The following is a 23215-nucleotide window of genomic DNA, read 5'->3' on the forward strand; positions in this document are numbered from 1 at the left end:
CATTAGTTTAGGCTATCATCTGATTACTTCTAACAGGCAGTCCTGTTGCCAGTTTGGCCTCCTATCAATGCATTTCCCAGTACATTTAAAATGATTTGGGCTGGGCGCGGTGGCTCACACCTGTAATTCTAGCACTTTGGGAGGCCGAGGTCATGGGACTGATTGAGCCCAGGAGTTCAAGACCAGCCCGGGCAACAGAGACCCTGCCTCAAAAAGAAAAAAAAAAATTGTTCACTTGTTCATTATTGAGTGTCTGTTATTTGCCAGGCACTGTTGTAGGTGCTGGAAATTCAGCAGTAAAAAATGGACAAAAATTCACCAGCCTGGGCAATATAGTGAGATCCCCAGCTCTACAAAAAACATTTTTAAAGAAATATTGGCCAGGTGTGGCGGCACATGCCTATAGTCTTAGCTCTGTGGGAGACTGAAGTAAGAGGATTATTGGAGCCCAGGAGTTCAAGGCTGCAATGAGCTATGATCATGCCACTGCACTCCATCCTGGGTAACAGATAGAGACCTTATCTCAAAAAAAGACAAAAATCCATGCCCTGGTATAGGGAAAACACTAAACATATTAAATACATAAACCATAATGCAATGACTAGAGATCCATCTCATGACAGGTAATTAGAAGAGGCCAGGCATGGTGGCTCACACTATAATCCCAGCACTTTGGGAGGCCAAGGAAGGATGACTGCGTGAGGCCAGGGGTTCACGACCAGCCTGGTCAACAGAATGAGACTCCACCTCTATAAAAAATTTAAATATTATCCAGGTTTGGTGGTACCTACCTGTAGTCTCAGCTACTTGGGAGGCTGAGAGGGAGAATAACTTGAGCCCAGGAGTTCAAAGCTGCAGTTCTACCTTTAGTAAACGTATCCTAAGGTGACAGACAAGTATGCAAACACGTATATGACGGTATTAACTTTAGGGTTGTTTATAATGGTGAAAAATTAGAAATAACCAACATGGCCATCAAGTACTGGTTAAATGTGTAGTGGCATATCTATACAAGATAACATGTAGTCATCAAAAATGTCCATGTAGGCCTGTACAAAATTGTGCACAACATGTTGAGGGGGGAAAAGCAATTCAGAAAATCAAATGATTCCAATTTTATAAAAGAATATGTGGAAGATTGCTCACTAAAATATTAGATAAGGGTGACTGGTTTTTTTTTTTCTCTTTAGATTTTTATATCTAGCTTTTATTATTTTTATAATAAATATTTCAAGCTATTTCCATTTTAGAAAACAAAAGCCACCAAAATCAAGTATTACTATCTTTATTATGGTATAGAGTAGTATTTTATACATTAGCTCATTTTATAGTAAAAACATTTATGTACAACTGTAGAGAAACTGCTGCACAGATAGCTCTAACTTAAATTAGAAAATATTTTCTCTGTAGAAAATAGTAAAAATTGTAACATTTACCAAGCTAACCCAACAAGTTCATTTAAACCAAAAAGTAGCTAAATACATTATATATTTATAAATACAGGTTGAATTCTGGGATCCAGGAGAAACTTTAGTTTCATTTATTGAAATAGCCATGTTTTAAGTTATGTGAAGTGAAATTTCTATTAATCTTCCCTCTTACTCTTAATTTATGCCGGATTATTTTTCTTTATGCTAAATCCATAATCCACAACAAGGTTTTAGCTGTTCTTTTCTAAAGGACAAGTACCATATCCTTTTAATCTGCTTGATAAGGTACCCATGCCTATCCAAATAATGAAAAGGTTCAGTTGTTATTAAAGCATGCCTAGTATTTGGGCAAAATCAGAATCTAATAAATTACACTGTCACCTAATACCCATGGCTTGATGGTAAGTCATGAGGAACAAGGGTAAAGTGATAAAACTGGCAAGTGGATCAACAAACAAAAGCCAAGAGAATTCTGAGACCAGAGGGCAAGAAATATCTAGTCAGGATTCAAGGACAGAACTGAAGTTCAAATAGAAAAAGGATGTTGCCTCAAGGATCAGGAGCTGAGCTGGCTATCAGAGCCCCTAGTACATGGTGATCAAATAAGGGGCAGTTAGAGATAAAGACTGGATTAAGCAAGAGAAATCACGACCTAGAAAGATTCTAGGTGTTCACAATAATTAAATGAAAACCAGACAGACCATGCGGCTTTAAATTTCCTAGCATAGTAGTTCCAGGATTCTCAGTACAGAAATAATCTCTGGAAATTAAGGCAAGAAGATAATGCCACTCTTAAGCTCCTGTGCTATGTAGAATGTTTCCCAGAGAAATAGTATCTGAGAAATCAGGCAGAGTTATCTGGCCAGGGGTTACATCAAGTTCTTCAGTTCCCTTAAAACAACTTAATCACATACAGTTTGTCTTAAAAGGAAGCCTCCAAGCAGCTAACACAAACTTTCAACAGAGATTCAGTTTAACAAACAGACCCTATACTGTAGCTTTAGAAACTAGGCCACTGACTACCTAAAAACCCCAGCTTGTCCACTTGAAGTTAACCTCTAGAAATATTAGTGATCTGTGAAGTTTTCACCATTAAAACAATGCTTTATCATGCAAATCATACTCGTTCTCTTTGCTCTCCAGTTATGAATTTGTTACATTTTTGCATCTGATTATTTCCAGTGGTTTGGTTTTTTTTTTTTTTACATACTCTTTGGCAATGCTAATCTGCAACCCCCTACTCCCTTAAATCCTGTGGGTAAATAATGTTAATCTTCCAATAGGAAGAAGTGGAGTACATTATCATTTTAAGCACCATTTATCCAGCCTACTTATAAATAAAGCTATGGAGCCACCTTACACATTTGAAATTCCTTAAAGACCCTGGCTTTCTATTAAAATGTACTTTTATATATACTATCTGTGAAGAATTCACTAAAGCATGAATCACCTTATAATGAGAAGCTAAAAATGTATCAAAATGAACATAAGTATAGGTAATCTATATCAAACGTACTACATCTTCCAAGTCTAGCGCATACACTGGTATAAACTGTATTACAATCCAGATTAGTTTGAAATCTTGTTTCAAAACATTGCTCAGTATTAAGTCTCAGTAGACAAACGATAGGACCACATGAGAAACTGTTCGGCAGGTGGCTGAGGAAATCTTCCAAAGGTTCAAAGTGGTCCTCCAGAGACTGTTATACTCCCTTAGGTATTTACTTCAGGGAAGGACACTATTAAGGGACACTTTTGAGCATAAAGACAGGTGAAATCACAAAGTATAGGCAGATACACATTTGATCTTATCTTCTAATCTACAGATAATCCATTAGAATAAAAATGTAATGACTTCATACACCTTTCAAAAGGAAAAACTGAAGAAGTAGCAATAAAGTTATAAATTACAATGATCAAATGAAATAATTTAAATGAAGCTTGTCTGTGTCTGAAAGACACAGGGACTCGGCAAGTGGTCAAAAGGAGGCACAATGTGCTTTTAACTTTGTAAGAAAAATAATGTTCAGTTCTATATTGCCAAACATTCTCTTTTTGCTATATAAATCTTCTAATTATTGACCAAATGCTTTACTGAAACTCCGCTTCTGGCCTTTGTTTTGGGATCTGTTACTTTTGTTGCCACCTCCTGATCGCTGTCCTCTCGGGCCTCTACTGCCTTCTCGCTGTCCTCTGAATCTTCTGTTTCCATCCCGCTGTCCCCTGAAGCCTCGACTGCCTTCCCGCTGACCCCTGAAGCCTCCATATCCTTCCCGTGGTCCTTCCAGCTCTGGTTGCTCTGTGGCCACAGAGAGCTGCCAGCGTCGTGAATCATGCCATTTCTCCTGTGAGAGAACGTTTTGTTTTCATGTGCTTTAATTACTATTCAATTTTTAAAAAGCATGAGAAAAACAAAATTTTTCCATTTTTTCAAAGAAAAGGTGGTAACATAAGTGCTTAACAAGTCACTGGTCAAAAATAACACTGGCCAACCGTCATGGTCCAAAAGTCAGTGTCACTAAAGTGTGGGAAAATATAGTTTTATTATGAGAAATAGCCCTCATCACTACTTCATTTATTACGTTATTAAACCATTTATTCAACTCAATTGCTACAGGGTATCTACAGCCAAAGGTAATAAATATATTAAGCACACATTTCTCACAGTACTGAATAAAGATGTAACAATTTTAAATGTCTCTGAACACCTGTAGGCTGGATGTGGTGGCTCATGCCTGTAATCCCAGCACTTTGGGAGGTGGGTGGATCACCTGAGGTCAGGAGTTCGAGACCAGCCTGGCCAACATGGCGAAACTCCCATCTCTAGTAAAAATACAAAAAATTAGTCGGGGGTGATGGTGGGCCTATGATCCCAGCTACTTGGGAAGCTGAGGCAAGAGAATCGCTTGAAGCCGGGAGGCGGAGGTTGCAGTGAACCAAGATTGCACCACTTCACTCCAGCCTGGGCGACAGAGCAAGACTCTGAAAACACACACACACATGTGCGCGCACACACACACACACACACATACAAAACCTCTATAACATATGTAAGTGGTAAAGGGCGGGAAGAGCTGGATATCGTTCACAACTTTGTATAAAGGAATTATAGAAACCAGGTGGGTTCAACTACAAAAATATCAGAAGTAAAAAGCTAGGGGGGAATATTCCAAAATTTAATTATCAATTATCTCTTACTAAAGGAACCAGAACTATTGTTTCCCAATCTATTATTCTCTATTTTCATAATTAACATTCTACAATTTAGGTACATTAACTTTAAAATCTAAGAGAAAAGAATACCTGTATTTCTGTTACTGATGCGGTAGGTACATCAAAGCAAACACCCTAGAAATCAAAGCAAATGGAAGTTAATCCAACCAACGCACAATAAAAATATTCCCTTTAAAAGACCACGTATTCTGTGAAAAAGAGAAAACAAAAAACATAAAGCAAAAAAACCACCAGGTATAATTTTAGATGAACTTTAGACCAAAGCTAATACATTACAGCTGGCAAAAGTACACTGCAGAAAGACAAGGAATATTGAAAAAAAGAACTCCAAACGATTTAGAACTTTCTAACTATAGACAGAGTCTTAGCTATTACACCGGGCTAACCCTCTAGTGGCTATTAGCTACATTTTATTGCTGAGCAAACAGGCTTGGAAAGGTTAAATGACTAGTCTAAGGCCCCACAGCTATTAAATGGAGAAAGTATTTAAAATCTGGTCTGTATGGCTCTAAAACCTGTAGTTAAACTATATACTGCCTTCCATCAGAAAAGCAATGCCAGCTATTCAGAATGACCTAACTAAAAGCAGAAAAACAAGTGATCTTCTATTGTTAACTGTCTAGTTTTTCTTAATTCAGCCTTCTGTAAGAGTATGAAAAAAATAATACAGGACACCATCTTTTTTTTTTCCTCTTAAGACAGGGTCTTTCTCTACTGCCTAGGCTGGAGTACTGTGGTGCAATTAACAACTTACTCTAACTTTGAATTCCTACAGGTGCATGCCACTACACCTGGCCTTTTTTTTTTTTTTTTTTTTTTTTGGGTAGAGACAGGGTGTCACTATGTTGCCCAGGCCAGTCTCAAGAATTATCTTCCCAGCTCAGCTTCCCAAAATACTGAGATTACAGGTGTGAGCCACGGCACCTAGCCAGAACACCATCTTTAATATTAAGTGCCATCCTCTCCAATCGAGGAAATCATCTAAAAATATAGTCAAATTATGTGTTAACTAATACAGGCACTCCTCTCCCTGCTGTCTTCAACTGCAATATTTTATAAGGAACACCCTTTCACCCCAAAATTTACCCATTCATAACATAGGTATCATCACCTACTGGTGGATTTTGCCATTCATGGTAATCTTCACTTACATATTTACAAAGTAGAGTATAATCCCAGGCATTCACTGGGGATAGAGGTAACCAGAAAACAGTTTTTGCCTTTGAGTGTTCCTGAGGCTCTCCGTAAGCAAACACAGCAAGGTAAAAGTTTACCTGCATAACCGTGTGTCCTAAAGACTTTGAAGTACAGATAAAGATGCCCCTAACATTGCTTGGTAAGATTTAAGGCTAAGCAAATTCATAAAAGCTACTTTGGAGGACACGATTTATATATATACAACATTTTTTTTTTTTTTTTTTGAGACGGAGTTTCACTCTTGTTGCCCAGGCTGGAGTGCAATGGCGCAATCTCGGCTCACTGCAACTTCTGCCTCCTGGGTTTTCAAGTGATTCTCCTGCCTCAGCCTTGCAAGTAGCTAGGATTACAGGAATGCGCCATCATCCTTGGCTAATTTTGTATTTTTAGTAGAGACAGTATTTCTCCATGTTGGTCAGGTTGGTCTAAAACTCCGGACCTCAGGTGATCCGCCCACCTTGGCCTCCCAAAGTGCTGAGATTACAAGTATGAGCCACTGCGCCCGGCCAAAAGATTACTATAAATAGTAGGTTCAGCAGGCACTGAGGATGAGATAAACATGGTGTAGTGGGCACTGCTGGAGTATATGGTGTTGGTAGAAATGAAGCTGTAAGGCTAGCAGAGGCCAAGACATGAAGGATCTTACCCACCTATGAAAGGCTTGAGACTTTATCCCACAAGTTTTGTGGAGTTTTGTGGAGATAAACAACATGGCTAGACATGCAATAAGCTGAAGATAAACCTAATTGGTTCACTAGGCCAGTAGACACCTGGAAACCTGAGATCTTTTAGGGGCTTCGCCAAGTCAAAATTATTTTCATAATAATGCTCCCCTTTCCACACCCATTCTCTCAAGGGTGCAGCGGAGTTTCCTAGACACTATATGACGTGATAAAATCATTGCTCTGATGGCTAATGGAACATGATATTGTGTTTTAGAGTTCCAGTTTTAATTTCTAATACAGTAAGTATCAATAGATATAACCCATATAAACTAAAGCTTTTGGGGGTCCCTAACATTTGCTAAAGGGATTGTGAAACCAAAATGTTTGAGGATCCTTGCGATAAGTCTATGGCATTAACCAAGAGAAGTCCTCAGAAGAAAGAACAACAGGTTTAGGAGGCAAAATTTTTCATTTTTAATTTGAATTCAAGATTCTGAATAAGTCCAGTGCTAGAATAGGATTGCGAAGAAAAAAAAGATTCTGAAAAAGTTACTTTAAGTAAGCTATTTAGGTGGAGATGTCAGGGAAGCAGCTGGATCCAGTCTGGCACTGTGAGGAGAATGGTTCAGGCTGGAGATAGAGGTACAGTAGTTATCAGTGGCAGAGTGGCAACTGAGGATCACAGATGAGATTACCCAGGGAAGATGAGAGAGTGAAGAGATGCAGCATTTCCACAGAAGAGGAAGAACCCACACCACTTTATGTTTTCCTGCCCACATAAAGCCCCATCAAGGTTATAAGAGACCCCAGCCTTACCAGTTTTCCTTTGAGAAAAACCATTCCCTTCACTTTGGAATCAATCTCCTCGCCCAGCTGCTCTTTAAGTTCTTTCCAAGCATAACTAATATTTGGCATTTCAATTGAGCACTGCAAGATCATGGTCACAAAACCCTTACAGAAGAAAGGGGAATAAAATTAAAGTGCTGAAAATAAACCTAAACTGGTAAATACTTGCTTTTGTGATTCTAAATAATATTTCTTGAAAAGTTATTCCTAAAAACATACACCTCACACAAACGATTAGTACAAACAGTCTCTGGTTTTACTTGGGGAACTCTGAGTAAGACTGAATGTCAATATCTTGGTTGTGGTATAGTTTTCCAAAATTTTATATTTTTACAAAATACATTTGTCACTTAGGGAAGCTGGGTAGAGTATACGAAGGATCTCTCTGTATTATTTCTTACAACTACATGTAAAGCTACAATTATCTCAATAAAAATTTGAATTTACAGGAAAAGTATACACCTTCTAAAGTTTCTAGGTATGCTGCCTAAATGTATTACATGCATTTATGCATATATATGTTTGGGCTACTTTAGGATTAAAACGATTAAAAATCACACACCACAAAATTCACCATTTGAAAGTATACAATCCAGTGTTTTTTATTTTAGTATATTGGTAAGATCTGCAACCATTCAGCACTATGTAAAATTTCAGCCATGTCATAATCCACCCAAAAGAATCCTCTGTCCATTACTAGCCACTGCCATTCCTCCCTCCACACAGCCACTGGGGACCACTCATATTTTCTGCCTCTATGGATTTGCATGTGTGTGTGTATATATGTGTGTGTGTTTAAACACGGGAATTATTGGTTCTATTCTTTTTTGAGACAGAGTCTCACTCTGTCACCCAGGCTGGAGTGCAGTGGCACCATCGTGGATCCTTGCAGCCTCAACCTCCTGGGCTCAAGTGATCCTCCCTCCTCCCGTCCCAGCCTCCCAGGTAGCTGGCACCACAGCATGCCACCACACCCAGCTAATTTTTTATTTTTATTTTTTTGTAGAGACAGAGTATCACTAGGTTGCCCAGGGTGATCTCAAACTTGTAGGTTCAAGCCATCCTCCAGCCTGTGCCTCCCAAAGGGCTGAGATTACAGGTATGAGCCACCATGTCCAGCCAGAAATTGTAAAATACAATTAATACTTTACTACCTTCATGAGAAAGGGAAAACAACTGGGAAGTTTAAATGAAACCCTTTCACATCCTGTTCATACCCCAAATTATGAAGCGTCAGGAATGTGCTGCAGAACCTTACCACATTTGAGTTGATCAAGGAGCGCTGGTCTACGGACGTGGCACCTGAAATGTGGGCCAGTGCTGCTGCCAGAGCTTCCACAGCTCCCTTCTCCTCTATCAGCTTCTCAGCTGATTGCTTGAAGTGACTAATGGCAGTGGGAGGCACGGAATCCAAAAGCCTGTTGTTTGAGAGTGTGTTAGGAAAAAGGATACTAGAAGTGAACAGATTTCATTTCTAAGACATCTCAAGATAAATGAATAACTTTGCAAATCTTTCACATGTGTAACACATTTATTTTGATGCAGTGTATAATAATCATATTTCTATAGTAATACATCAATTCCTTTGACTGTATGTAATTCTAATTTACCACCTACCGCACCATTTTATCCTAAGGAAATAATAAAACAAGAAGTTCAACACGGTGTTACTTATGATGTACAAAAAGTATAAACAATTTTAAAATGTGCATCATCTGGACTGCTTATATACGCTACAAAACAGATATAATAAAATGTTATACTACCATTAGATGTGATGATGAATAATGTCAAGAGTTTTTATACAAGAAGCATGTGTTACTTTTAGGATCAGAAAATACCTATTTCCATTCTGAAGTTGAAAAAAAAAGCTGGGTGTGGTGGCACATGCCTGTAGTCCCAACTACTTGGGAGGCTGAGGTGGGAGGACTGCTTGAGGCTGCAGTGAGCTATGACTGTGCCACACACAATCATTTTAAGAAACCCCATCTCTTTTTAAAAAAAGAAAATAAAAGAAATAAGAAGCCAGGCATGGTGGCTCATGCCTGTAATCCCAGCACTTTGGGAGGCTGAGGTGGGCGGATCACGAGGTCAGGAGATCGAGACCATCCTGGCTAATACAGTGAAACCCCATCTCTACTAAATAAATACAAAAAATTAGCCGGGCGTGGTGGCAGGCGCCTGTAGTCCCAGCTACCTGGGAGGCTGAGGCAGGAGAATGGCGGGAACTTGCAGTGAGCCGAGATCGTGCAGTGAGCCGAGATCGTGCCACTGCACTCCAGCCTGGGTGACAGAGCCAGACTCCGTCTCAAAAATAAAAAATAAAAAATAATTTAAAAAAAGAAATAAGAAAAAGATCTCCAAAGTCAGTTACAAAAATGATAAGGACGTTTACGGAACTATTTGCACATTTTTAAGGGGGTCACTATTATCTTGGCAATAATAAATGTCCCATTCAAAGTTAAAAAAGATCATCCAGTAAAAGGGTAGAAAGTGACATGCAGCAGCGTCAGTGCTGGCACTCTGGAGGCTGTTTGTTGTATACCACCAGCATCTTTGTCCCATTCTACTTCTTTGCCATCTAACTCCAACTCTCCTTAACTGGCACCCAAGGGAACCCTGTCTGTAGGACACTTAAAAAAAACACGCCATGCTAAAATAAATTTGAAAAACGCAGTTAAAATACACTCTTCCGGGCCAGGCACGGTGGCTCACGCCTGTAATCCCAGCACTTTGGGAGGCCGAGGCAAGTGGATCACGAGGTCAGGAGATCGAGACCATCCTGGCTAACACGGTGAAACCCCGTCTCTACTAAACATACAAAAACTTAGCCGGGAATGGTGGTGGGTGCCTGTAGTCCCAGCTACTCAGGAGGCTGAGGCAGGAGAATGGCGTGAACCCAGGAGGCGGAGCTTGCAGTGAGATGAGATTGCACCATTGCACTCCAGCCTGGGCGACAGAGTGAGACTCCGTCTCAAAAACAACAACAACAACAAAAACACTCATCCTTCCTTTGCTCCCTTCCCTGTCTTCTTTCTTCCTTCGTTCCTTCTTTCTTTTTTGTTGAGACAATCTCACTCTGCCACCCAGGGTGGAGTACAGTAGCACAAATCACAGCTCACTGCAGCCTCAACCTCTTGGGCTCATGCAATCCACCCATCTCAGCCTCCAGAGTAGCTGGGACTACAGGCATGTGCCATCACATCTAATTTTTATATTTTTTATAGAGATGAGGTTTCACTGTGTTGGTCAGACTGGTCTTGAACTCCTGAGCTCAAGCAATCCACCTACCCCAGCCTCCCAAAATGCTGGGATTACAGGCATGAGCCACCATGCCTGGCCCAAAACTCTTTCATTTACAAAACTTTCCTGAACTATTAACACGCTGATTGACATCCAGGATTTCCTTTGATCACGGACTCCCTGTGTCTGTTTTTTAAATAAGCATTTACAGTAATTGTGGAAACCACTATAAAAATGATGCCCAAACTGAGTGGTTCTTTAACAGAGAATGTAGGTCACCACCAGGAGGCATCTGGAAAATGGCTTCTGGTTTTTATAATGCCAAACCTACCTACCCTGAGTATGCTGCACAGGGGAATCAGCCACGGATCCTAAACAGCTAAATATCCTTCCATTTGCAGGACAATCCCATAAAAAATAATTCTCTTGCCTCCAATGTCAGCAGCACCTCCATTTGACAAATGGTTAATTAACTCAATCCTCACCATCTAGACATTTACTATTAATGAAACAATCAACTTTCATCCTACCAGGTGAGGAACTGGGTTAACATAGATTTGGAATGTAATCTGTGGTCTAATCAGCCAGTGGGTGAGAAGCACTTATACTATACCTAAGATATTATCCCTTAAAATATCCTAGACAAAGCAAACTTTTAATAGTGGTTTCCTTTGGTAAACAGGATTGGACAGGAATGAATATCACGCCTGTAATCTTAGCACCTTGGGAGGCTGAGGTGGGAGGACTGCTTGAGCCCAGGAGTTTGAGACCAGCCTGGGCAACATAGTGAGACCCTGTCTCAAAAATTAAAAAAATAAATTTTTAAAAAGTCAAATCTTATTACTGTACAAAGACACGCAGTATTTGAACAAACACTAAAACAGACCATAGCAGTAGTAGGGGACATACCTGATGGCATCTTTGCTGGAAGCTTTTATTATTTCTGTTGCAGAAGGAACACCTATTCGTTTGAACTTAATTCCCTACAGGAAAATGAACCACAGTTTAATGTACAATGGCCATTAATTGTTTCCAATAAGATAAAACAGTTCCCTAATTTTTTAATATAGGCCAAATGTATTTATTACCTTAAAAAATGAACTTTCAATTTTAGATTTACAGAAAAGCTACAAAGACAGTTCAGAGAGCTCCAGGTTTCTGCTACCGTTAACATCTTACACTGTTAAGGTATATTTGTTTCAACTAAGAAACCAACATGGCTCAACCATTAACCAAACCCCAGACTTTATTCCATGTCTGTCTTTCCTTCTTTCCTTGTTTTTCATGACTGAAAGTTTTAAGGAGTGCTGGTCAACAGTTTTGTAGAATGTCCCTCCATTTGAGGTTGTCTGGTATTTTCCTCATGCTCAGGGTTATATACTTGGGGGAGGAATACCCAGTGTGAATGCTCGCCTCACCACCTCTTATCGGGGCACATGCCTATGTGCCTATCACTGATGACGTGACCCACAATCAGCGGGCCCAGGTAGTGTTTGTTCATCTCTCCACGGTAAAGTCCTCACTCCCCACCTTACTCTATTCTTTGAAAGCAAGTCCCTAAGTGCAGTCCACTCAAGAGGGAGATGAGTTAAGCTCATGAAGTGGCAGGAATCTACACACACTATTCCAATTCTTCTGGAGGAAAAATTAGTCTCTTCTCTCCTTTATCCTTTTGACATGCCCGAATTCATTTGATTTTCAAGCAATTCCTATAGCCCCTCAATCTTAATTATCTCTGGTTCATACTATCATTGTCTGAAAACTGCCTTTCAAACATATGAAAACAAAACCACTGTTTTCAAATGCAAAGTTACTTCAGAATGGGCCTTTTATCACAGGACAACATATGTACCTAACAGTAAGCTTTCAGTCATTGCCACACACTAGAAATAAAAATATTTTAGAGTGGATAAAAATTGAAGAAACCAGACTGACTTTAAACTCAACATTTGCTTAATGAAAGGTAAGAATAGTTGTACCGCTTTTTGCTCCACTTGTACTAATTGATATTCTTCCTTGTGTTGATAAAAGCAGATGCACACCCCCGTCCTTCCAGCTCTGCCAGTCCGCCCGGATCGATGAATGTAGGACTCTACATCCTATTGAAGTAAAATACATAAATAACACTAAACCAAAAAAGAGAGACAAACACCTGAGTAGCCTATGCAGGTCAGTGAACACTAGCAATTGTGGTTATAAGCCTGAGGGCATGAGGGAGAAGGTCCCTTAGCACTTCAATTTAAAAACCTCCGGCAATTTTTTTTTTTTTTTTTTTTTTTTGAGACAGAGTCTTGCTCTGTTGCTCAGGCTGGAGTGCAGTGGCGCAATCTCGGCTCACTGCAACCTCCACCTCCCAGATTCAAGCAATTCTCCTGCCTCAGCCTCCTGAGTAGCTGGGATTACAGGCACGCGCCACCACACCCGGCTACTTTTTTGTGTGTTTTTAGTAGAGACAGGGTTTCACCATGTTGGTCAGGCTGGCCTCAAACTCCTGACCTCGTGATCCACCTGCCTCAGCCTCCCAAAGTGTTGTGATCACAGGCATAAGCCACTGCGCCTGGCTGACCTCTGGCAATTTTTAAAGCTTCTAGAACAGTGGTCCCTGTCCTGTAGGCAAATTTACAAAGAGCGTTGTCTAAACAGTGCTTGTCCATTAGAAGCATATATGTAATTCCAATTTTCAATCTTCCAGTAGACACACTGAAAAGATTTAAGAAGTTTAATGTATTTTCAATATATCAAGTCTTTTTTTTTCTTTTGAGACAGAGTCTTGCTCTATCACTCAGGCTGGAGTGCAGTGGCATGATCTCGGCTCACTGCAACCTCCGCCTTCCGGATGCAAGTGATTCTGCTGCCTCAGCCTCCCAAGTAGCTGGGACGACAGACACCCGACATCAGGCCTGGCTAGTTTTCATATTTTTAATAGAGACAGAGTTTCACCATGTTGGCCAGGCTGGTCTCGAACTCCTGACCTTAAGTGATCCGTTTGCCTCAGCCTCCCAAAGTGCTAGGATTACAGGCATGAGCCACCACACCAGTCAATATATCCAAGTCTTATCATTTCAGTATACTATCTATACAAACCAGGGTACCAATGCAATATTTTGTATTCTTTCATAAGTCTTCAAAATCCAGACCACATAATGAAAAGTTACGCAGTATGTATTTTACACTTGCAGTACACAGATCAATTCAGATCACCTACATTTCAAGTGCTCAACACAGCTAGGGGCCACCATATCAAAAAGTCTAAAGGCTCATGAAACAATGTTTATACCACACACTTATGGGACTTTCTTTTTTTTTTTTGAGATGGAGTCTCGCTCTGTAGTCCAGGCTGGGGTGCAGTGGCGCAATCTCGGCTCACTGCAAGCTCCGCCTCCTGGGTTCACGCCATTCTCCTGCCTCAGCCTCCTGAGTAGCTGGGACTACAGGCACCTGCCACCGCGCCCAGCTAATTTTTTTGTATTTTTAGCAGAGACGGGATTTCATGGTGTTAGCCAGGATGGTCTCGATATTCTGACCTTGTGATCCACCCGCCTCGGCCTCCCAAAGTACTGGGATTACAGGCGTGAGCCACCGCGCCCGGCAGGACTTCCTTTTTAAGAACTGGTGAATTCATAGTCTTCAGTTATTTTTTCCCCATTGTTGTAATAGCCTTTAACCATGGGGGATTTGCCAATTTGGGTGAGATTCTGGGGTCTTCATGTTGGAAGTGACTGGAATACCTTTAGAACAACCTTTATTTACATGAAAATTATCCACATCACGTAAACTATGCTTCAGGATCCTCCTTGAGAGGTTCCTATAACTCACAAACCTAAGCATCTCTAACCACAGACATTAATTACAGGCCCTTTCTCTCCCCTGTCCTCTAGACTCATACATTTATCTATCTTACTTACCCCTATCCCATCTAAGTCCTTCCACCCATCTTCAAGGTTTGGCTCAAAAATCACACTATATCCCAAAGTCACCTTTTGAACCTCTGTCTGCTGACTGCACTTCTATTCAAGTGTCAGTTCTGAGGGGGATGTCTTATAACAGGTTCATTCTCAAAATCACCCTTAGCATCCCAGCACTTAAAAGATAGCTATATACTAATTATATGAAAGTAAATAGGCCGGGCGCGGTGGCTCAAGCCTGTAATCCCAGCACTTTGGGAGGCCGAGACGGGTGGATCACGAGGTCAGGAGATCGAGACCATCCTGGCTAACACAGTGAAACCCCGTCTCTACTAAAAATACAAAAACTAGCCGGGCGAGGTGGCGGGCGCCTGTAGTCCCAGCTACTCGGGAGGCTGAGGCAGGAGAATGGCGTGAACCCGGGAGGCGGAGCTTGCAGTGAGCTGAGATCCGGCCACTGCACTCCAGTCCGGGCGACAGAGCGAGACTCCGCCTCAAAAAAAAAAAAAAAAAAAAAAAAAAAAAAAAAAAAAAAAAAAGAAAGTAAATAGTACAATTTCCCATTTGTTTTAATACCCAAAAGAAACAAAATAAAATCTAAGCATAAAGTACATACCTTTGGTGGAGAGCTTTGTATAACCAAATCAACCTCAGGGATGTCTAACCCACGTGCAGCAACATTGGTTGCCACCAGAACTCCAAAACTACCATTTCTAAAACCTTTCAGGGTGATTTCCCTTTGCTTCTGTGGAATGTCTCCATGCAATGACTGGGCATCCTGCCAATAAATAAACGGATGTAAGAACACCAGCTCCAACAATACAAGTACTTTTTCTCATCATCAATTAGGCCTGTAAAAGACAATCATATTTTGGTGTTATGCCTGTTGAAAACATTACAAAGGGGAAAATGTGTCTTGAATGGATAAGCCTCAATATTATTTCAAGATCCTCAGTCATCAATTCCAACTGTATCCAACTTTACTTATTGAAGTTGAGAATATGACAGAAGGGTGATCAAACCTATTTTGTCAGTGTAACTTTAGGTCTGAGCCACCCTTTCCTCATTTGTACAGTGAGATGCCATGACAGATTAAGTGAGCTCTAACATGTACACTCTGATTATCAGAAAGAAGTGAGGCCAGGTGCAGTGGCTCATGCACTTGGGGAGGCCCAAACAGGCAGACTGCTTGAGCCTGGGGTTTGCGACCAGCCTGGGCAATATGGCAAGACTCGGTCTCTACTAGAAATAAAAAAATAAAATAAAATAAAGTTAGTGGAGGCTGGGTAGGAGAGCATAAGGTAGAACAGCTAATAAATGCTGGGCTTAATACCTAGGTTATGGGATGATCTGTGCAGCAAACCATCTTTGCTTATGTTTACCTATGTAACAAACCTGCACATCCTCACGTGTACCCCGAACCTAAAAGTTGAAGATAAAAAAAAAAGTCTTCCCAATTAGATAGTAGTGACTGTGGCACAACCTCATGATTATGCTAAAAGCCACTTAACTGTACATTTTAAAATGGTAATATGTGGCACATGAATTATATCAACAATAAAACACCATCCAGAAAAAAAAGTCAGGTATGGTGGTGCATGCTACATGGAGGTTGAGGCTACAGCGAGCTGAGATCACGCTGGTGCACTTCACTTCAGCCTGGGCAAAGGAAGTGAGAACTTGTCTCCAAAAAAAAAAAAAAAAAAAAAAAAAAATTGGCCAGGCGCAGTGGCTCGGCTCATGCCTATAATCCCAGCATTTTGAGCAGCCAAGGCAGGTGGATCACTTGAGGTCAGGAGTTCAAGACCAACCTGGCCAACATGGTGAAACCCCATCTCTGCTAAAAATACAAAAACTAGCCAGGTGCGCTGGCACGTGCCTGTAATCCCAGCTACTCAGGAGGCTGAGGCAGGAGAATCGCTTGAACCCAGGAGGCGGAGGTTTCAGTGAGCCAAGATCATACCATTGCAGTCCAGCCTGGGCAAAGAAGTGAGACTCCATCTCAAAAAAAAAAAAGAAAAAAAAAATTAACCAGGAGTGGTGGTGCCCACCTGTAAGCCCAGCTACTCGGGAGGCTGAAGTGGGAGAATCACTTGAACTCAGGGAGGCAGAGAGCCCAGATCACACCACTGAACTCCAGCCTGGGTAACAGAGTGAGACTCTGCCTCAATTAAAAAAAAAAAAAAAAAAGTAGCTTCCTCTCATTTCTAAACTAAAAGAAACTAAACTGGTATTCACTGAATGAATGAAAATTAGACCAAGAGCAAATATGCCCAAGGTGAAGATTTGTTGATATCCCCAGCTTTGCTGGCATAAGGGGAAGGACCAACCTGCTTTATAGCTGAATTCTGGGACAGCTCCTGGGCTTCTTTCTTGGTTTCACAAAAGATGATAGTGCGTCCTTGATGACCACTATATACTCGGATGACATCCCCAATAACTGCTGCCCTCTGAGTCCAGTGGCACTTAATAGCCAGATGCTTATATAAGAAGAAGAAAAAAACATCTAGTTAGTAAAGATTTGCTGGAAACTAAAATCACAACACAATGATCAATGAGCACAACACTAATGTTCTAACGTCTTGCTCCTGGAAACAACTACTCAAGCCTAATAAGAGCTGTCTGCAGCCACCACTCCAGAGAGAAAAAAACCTAAATAAGTCATTAAAGCAGAAAGCAACATGATCTGCCCATTTCCCCATGCCTCTCCCCTTTCTCTAAGGAGCACCTAACTTTATTTTCTGACAACCAGCAAAATGCTGGAAAGGAAATGCCATTCCCTAGCTTTCTACAGGAAACCAAATAACCAACAAGTTTCTGTATGTTTTGCCCTTTCATTTACTTAAAAATCCAATCTGTAGATTAATATCCAGGTCTGTTCCTCAGTGAAATTAATTCATCTAGGTATCAGAATCGAAGGTGAAATTTTAAACTTCTACACTTTTAAGCTTAAACCCAAAGCACTAGGTTTCTCTGCTGCCCTCTAATGTTTAAATTGTAAGTGTGATTTATGTTTACATAATTCAGATAGATTTAAGTTCCAAATTATTCTGAAATGAAATGAGGCCATCAGATGATGAAATTTTAAAAACACAGATATTGGGCCGGGCGTGGTGGCTCACACCTGTAATCCTAGCACTTTGGGAGGCTGAGGTGGGCGGATCACAAAGTGAAAAGATTGAGACTATCCTGGCCAACATAGTGAAACCCTGTCTCTACAAAAACTACAAACATTAAGCTGGGCGTGGTGGCGCACGCCTGTAGTCCCAGCCACTAGGGAGGCTGCAGCAGGAGAATCGCTTGAACCCAGGAGGTAGAGGTTGCAGTGAGCAGAGATTGCGCCACTGCACTCCAGCCTGGCTACAGAGCAAGACTCCATCTCAAAAAACAAAAAATAAAAATAAAAACACAGATCTCATACACAGCTCAAATAGAAATATCTTTCCTTGGCTTTTCACACGGATTTAGTATTTATCCGGAAAAACAGTATTTGCCGGTCTTAATATTATCAGACAAGAAAATAATAATATACAATTTTATATTCTGGCAACTAAGTAAATAATTTACCTCCACAGTTATTGCCGTTTTCTGAGTCTTTTTACCAATCAGGTCCACCTGTTCATATGTAGATTTCATGTATTTCTTGGCAACATTAAATACCCAATGAGGGCAAGTTGCAGAAAAAAGCAATGTTTGGGGATTGTCTTCAGAATCTTTGACAAGGGGAAAAAAAAAGTCAGTATGAATAATCCAAACAAGCCTACATAGTATTCCACCTAACCTAACACTTCCACAGTCCATCAACGTTCAACAGCAACCACCTGAGGCCAAGTCAGGTACTGAGGACACAAAACTGGAAGAAAGAGGTTTCCCAATGGGCAAAGAAACCGCTAGGTAATTTATCTAAAAGATCCTTAAAACAGTGAAAGTACTTGAAAGTTATTTTGCTTTCTGACCATTAGGCTTTGAATTACAAACGAAATATATTCTAAGATTTCTATTCTCAATATTTTATGAATTTAGAATTCTTGTCCAATCATTGAGTCCAGCTACTATTTTTGTTTGTTCAATTCTACTTAAGAGTGACATCACATTCTCAAACATTCCAAATAGAAGTGTGGTAGAACCCTTCTGGAGAGAATCTGACAATGTATATTGAGGAGCATGAATTATTTACACTTTCAAGTTCAGTAATTCCACTTCTGGAAATCTATCCTAAAGAACCAATTCCAGGCCAGGCACAGTGGCTCACGCCTGTAATTCCAATGCTTTCAGAGGTAGAGGCAGGAGGATCACTTGAGGCCAGGAATCAAGACAAGCCTGGGCAACACAGTGACACCCTGTCCCTACGCATAATAAAAACATTAGCCAGGCATGGTGGTACACGCCCGTAGCCCTAGCTACTCAGGAAGCTGAGGCCCAGAAGTTCAGGGATGCAGTGAGCTATGATGGTGCCATTGTACTCCAGCCTGAGTGACAGGGTGAGGGCCTACCTTAAAAATAAAAAAAGGGCGGCCGTGGTAGATCATATCTGTAATCCCAGCACTTTGGGAGGCCAAAGTGGGAGGGAGGATCACTTGAGCCCAAGAGTTCGAGACCTGCCTGGACAGCACAGTGAAACCCATCTCTACAAAAAACAGAAAAATTAGCTGAGCATGGTGGCGCACGCCTATAGTCCCAGCTACTCGAACGATCGCTTGAACCTGGAAGGTGGAGGTTGCAATGAGCCAAGATCCCACCACTGTACTCCAGCCTGGGTGAAAGATTTAGACCCTGTCTCAAAAGAAAAAAAAAAAAAAAGCCAATTCCAGATACTGAGGTGAGAAGCTACCTGTATAAGTGGCTAGGCCAGGCGTGGTGGCTCAAGCCTGTAATCCCAGCACTTTGGGAGGCCGAGACGGGCGGATCACGAGGTCAGGAGATCGAGACCATCCTGGCTAACACGGTGAAACCCCGTCTCTACTAAAAAAATACAAAAAACTAGCCGGGCGCGGTGGTGGGCGCCTGTAGTCCCAGCTACTCAGGAGGCTCAGGCAGGAGAATGGCGTAAACCCGGGAGGCGGAGCTTGTAGTGAGCTGAGATCCAGCCACTGCACTCCAGCCCGGGCAATAGAGCGAGACTCTGTCTCAAAATAAATAAATAAATAAATAAATAAATAAATAAATAAATAAATAATTTTTAAAAAAGTGGCTAAACAGAATTATTTATATTGAATAAAAAATCAAAATAGGCAGAAGGTAGAATTAAGTCATGGACAACCACTTCATACAGTATTTTTGCTGAATTTTTATATGTATAGTCAGAGTATAATCAACACATATACACAATAAAATGCAAAACATCAGGAATACACCAAAAGTAGACCACATCAAGATGATAGAAGATATTTTTCTTCTTTTACTTTCCCAAGTCTTCCCCATTGTGGTTATATGATAAATCATGACTTTTTTTTTCCTCACCAGCTTTAATCCCAGAGTAATAATTTTTTTTTTTAATTCAAGTTTCTAGATAAAATAAGCCCTCTTCTTCCAATTTCCCAAGGCTTTATTCATCTCTTAGAAATCTACTTAGTCATCAGGTCAGGCACAGTGGCTCATGCCTCCAATCCCAGTACTTTGGGAGGGTGAGGCAGGCGGATCACTTGGGGCTGGGAGTTTGAGATCAGCCTGGGCAATATGGCGAAACTCCATCTCTACTAAAAATACGAAAATCACCCAGGCGTGGTGGCGGGTGCCTGTAATCCCAGCTACTCGGGTGGCTGAGGCACGAGAGTCACTTGAACCCAGGAGACAGAGGTTACAGTGAGCCGAGACTATGCCACTGCACTCCAGGCTGGGCAACAGAGTGAGACAGTGAAATTCTGCCTCAAAATAAATAAATAAATAAAGACAATTATTTAGTTACCACCCTTCCTTTGGCCTTCTTTATCAGCTTCTTGAATTTGTGGATTACCTTTCTTGTACGCCACACTTAAAATCTCTTCCACTTGATCAGCAAATCCCATATCCAACATCTGGTCCACTTCATCCAGGACAACATGCTTAAGTTTGGTGAGATCTAGTTTGCCACTCTGTATGTGGTCTTTGATACGACCTGGTGTTCCTACCAGGATATCAATCCCATTCCTCATGCGTTCAACTATAAAAAACAATGACAAGATTTGCTGGGTTTTTATCTGTCTGGGGTACCACCGTTAACTGTATTGTTATTCTAAAATATTTGTTAAATACCTGCAAGTACAAAGTAATATGCTAAGTAATAATGATAAAGATACTCATGACACTCCTAATCTAGTGGGAAAAACATTCAAAGTGAAAAATGTCAACAAAATTTAAAGCACCCAATTATAGTAAATATTTGAAGTGACTGTCTAGTGTATAAAGTGACATAAAAGAAATATGCAGCTGGGCGTGGTGGCTCACATCTGTAATCTCAGCACTTTGGGAGACTGAAGTGGGTGGATCATGAGGTCAGGAGTTCAAGACCAGCCTGGCCAACATGGTGAAACCCCATCTCTACTAAAACTACAAAAATTAACCAGGCACAGTGGCGAGTGCCTGTAATCCCAGCTACCTGGGAGGCTGAGGCAGGAGAATCGCTTGGACCTGGGTGCAGTGAGCCGAGATCACGCCACTGCACTCCAGCCTGGGCCACAGAGTGAGTGAGAAAGGAAAGGGGAAGGGGAAGGGGAAGGGGAAGGGGAAAGGTAAGGGAAGGAAAGGAAGAAATGTACACTACTGGAGGACAATAGCACCAGGAAAGAAATTACTTCCAGCTGGGTGTGGTGGCTCATGCCTGTAATCCCAGCACTTTGGAAGGCTGAGGCTGGCAGATCACAAGGTCAGGAGTTCGAGACCAGCCTGGCCAATATGGTGAAACCACATCTCTACTAAAAATACAGAAATTAGCCAGGCATGGTGGCACACGCCTGTAGTCCCAGCTACTTGGGAGGCTGAGGCAGAAGAATCACTTGAACCCAGGAGGCGGAAGTTGCAGTGAGCCAAGATTGTACCACTGCACTCCAGCCTGGGCGACAGAGCGAGACTCTGTCTCAAGACAATAAAAAGAAAGAAATTACTTCCTTGGCTGGAGGAAAGTATCAAGGTTTCGCAGAGTACAAATAAGAATCTAACAGAAATAGGAACTTTCTATAAAGTAAACAGGTATAGGGAGGATGAGACATAATGAAAGGGCAAATATTCCAAGGATATATAAAGACATTTGGAAAAATGAAGCTCAATATAACTGTGGTGAGATGGTAATAATAATTTAGCTTTGTACTGAACTGCTGTTGTAGTCTACGGACAACACTAGGCACTTTATATACATTATCCAACCCAATCCTCACAACATCCCTGCAGGGAGGTTTAGTAATCTTTTTCTATAGATGAGGAAACTAAAGCACAGAAAAATTAAGCAACTTGAACACAATAGCTACTCTGCGAGCAGAGTCTAGATTCAAGCTTTTCTGGTGCCAAACCCTATATTCATTCTGGCAAAGCTGAAAAGAAATAACCATAAGACTGTGTGCCAAAACTATGAATTTTTTTTTTTTTGAAACAGAGTCTCACTCTGTCTGGAGTGAGACTGCACTCAGGCTGGAGTGCAGTGGCACAATCTCGGCTCACTGCAAGCTCCGCCTCCCAGGTTCACACCATTCTCCTGCCTCAGCCTTCTGAGTAGCTGGGATGACAGGTGCCTGCCACCAAGCCCAACTAATTTTTTGTATTTTTAGTAGAGATGGGGTTTCACCATGTTACCCAGGATGGTCTCAATCTCCTGACCTTGTGATCCACCCACCTCAGCCTCCCAAAGTGCTGGGATTACAGGCATGAGCCACTGCGCCCGGCCAAAACTATGATTTTTTTAATTCCTTAAATCCCTTCCTAATTTATACATCCGCTCTAATAATAAAGCTCCAAGGCCTTGAACTGGGAAGTAATGGAATACAAGAGCAGAGACTGTAATATTTGGCCGTTGAGCCCCAAGGAAAGAAAGCCTGCGTACATCAAGAAAGAAGCAACCATGCGGAAAGAGAGACAGACCCAAGGTCCTGACAGACAAGAGTAACCTTGAATTCTGACTTCCTATTTCCTAGAGCCCAAATGGACTGTTTTTCTGGGTTCAATAAGTTACCTTTGTAGCCCCTAGATAAATATAGATAAAAGTACTAAGAACCATATACAGGATTTGCCTATCATCATGCAGGACCATGTTCTTGACCATGTTTAAACCATGGCAAAAGAAAATCCCCATAAACGACTATCCCATGTAGAGAAGCCAGATGTGAAGGTTAAAAGAAATCCAATAAGAGTAGTCAACAATGGGTGGCATTATGCTTCCCTCACTTTTTGAATGTACTCACATTGACCTCCATAGGGAGTTCCACCATAAAAACAAGCCACTGACAGCTTTTTTGTGATGTCACTGAAGTCTTTGCTTACTTGATTTGCCAACTCTCTTGTAGGTGCAAGAACCAGTACCTGATAAAGAAAAATAATTGAATTCGAATTACTGTGTAGTATTTGTTTCTTAATCTAGTTCTTAAAGAATAGCATTCCAGGAAAAGAACGACTTGAACAAGGTCTAACACTGATGATGATGATAACATTAGCTAATATTTTTGTCTAATAGATCTTAGACTGTACTAAATTCTTTATATGTATTATTCTGATTTAATTCTCGCAACTTTTT

General features: G+C 41.1%; 1 protein-coding gene across 1 annotated transcript in view; it reads right to left on the minus strand.

Moving 5' to 3' along the window:
• Nucleotides 1–1265: 1265 nt before the first annotated feature.
• The window catches only part of DDX21 (DExD-box helicase 21), a 32889-nt gene continuing 10939 nt past the window's right edge, over nt 1266–23215 (minus strand). Inside the window, exons 5-15 of the mRNA XM_010362810.2 lie at nt 22887–23004; nt 20474–20659; nt 18088–18233; nt 16851–17000; nt 15137–15298; nt 12595–12714; nt 11525–11598; nt 8631–8790; nt 7343–7477; nt 4734–4778; nt 1266–3775 (exon numbers count right to left, since the gene is read on the minus strand). Coding sequence (XP_010361112.2) covers nt 3506–3775; nt 4734–4778; nt 7343–7477; nt 8631–8790; nt 11525–11598; nt 12595–12714; nt 15137–15298; nt 16851–17000; nt 18088–18233; nt 20474–20659; nt 22887–23004 — 1566 coding nt within the window. The 3' untranslated portion in view covers nt 1266–3505. The remainder of the gene's footprint in view (nt 3776–4733; nt 4779–7342; nt 7478–8630; nt 8791–11524; nt 11599–12594; nt 12715–15136; nt 15299–16850; nt 17001–18087; nt 18234–20473; nt 20660–22886; nt 23005–23215) is intronic.

This window comes from Rhinopithecus roxellana, chromosome 11 (genome assembly GCF_007565055.1).
Source record: "Rhinopithecus roxellana isolate Shanxi Qingling chromosome 11, ASM756505v1, whole genome shotgun sequence".
Taxonomy (NCBI): domain Eukaryota; kingdom Metazoa; phylum Chordata; class Mammalia; order Primates; family Cercopithecidae; genus Rhinopithecus; species Rhinopithecus roxellana.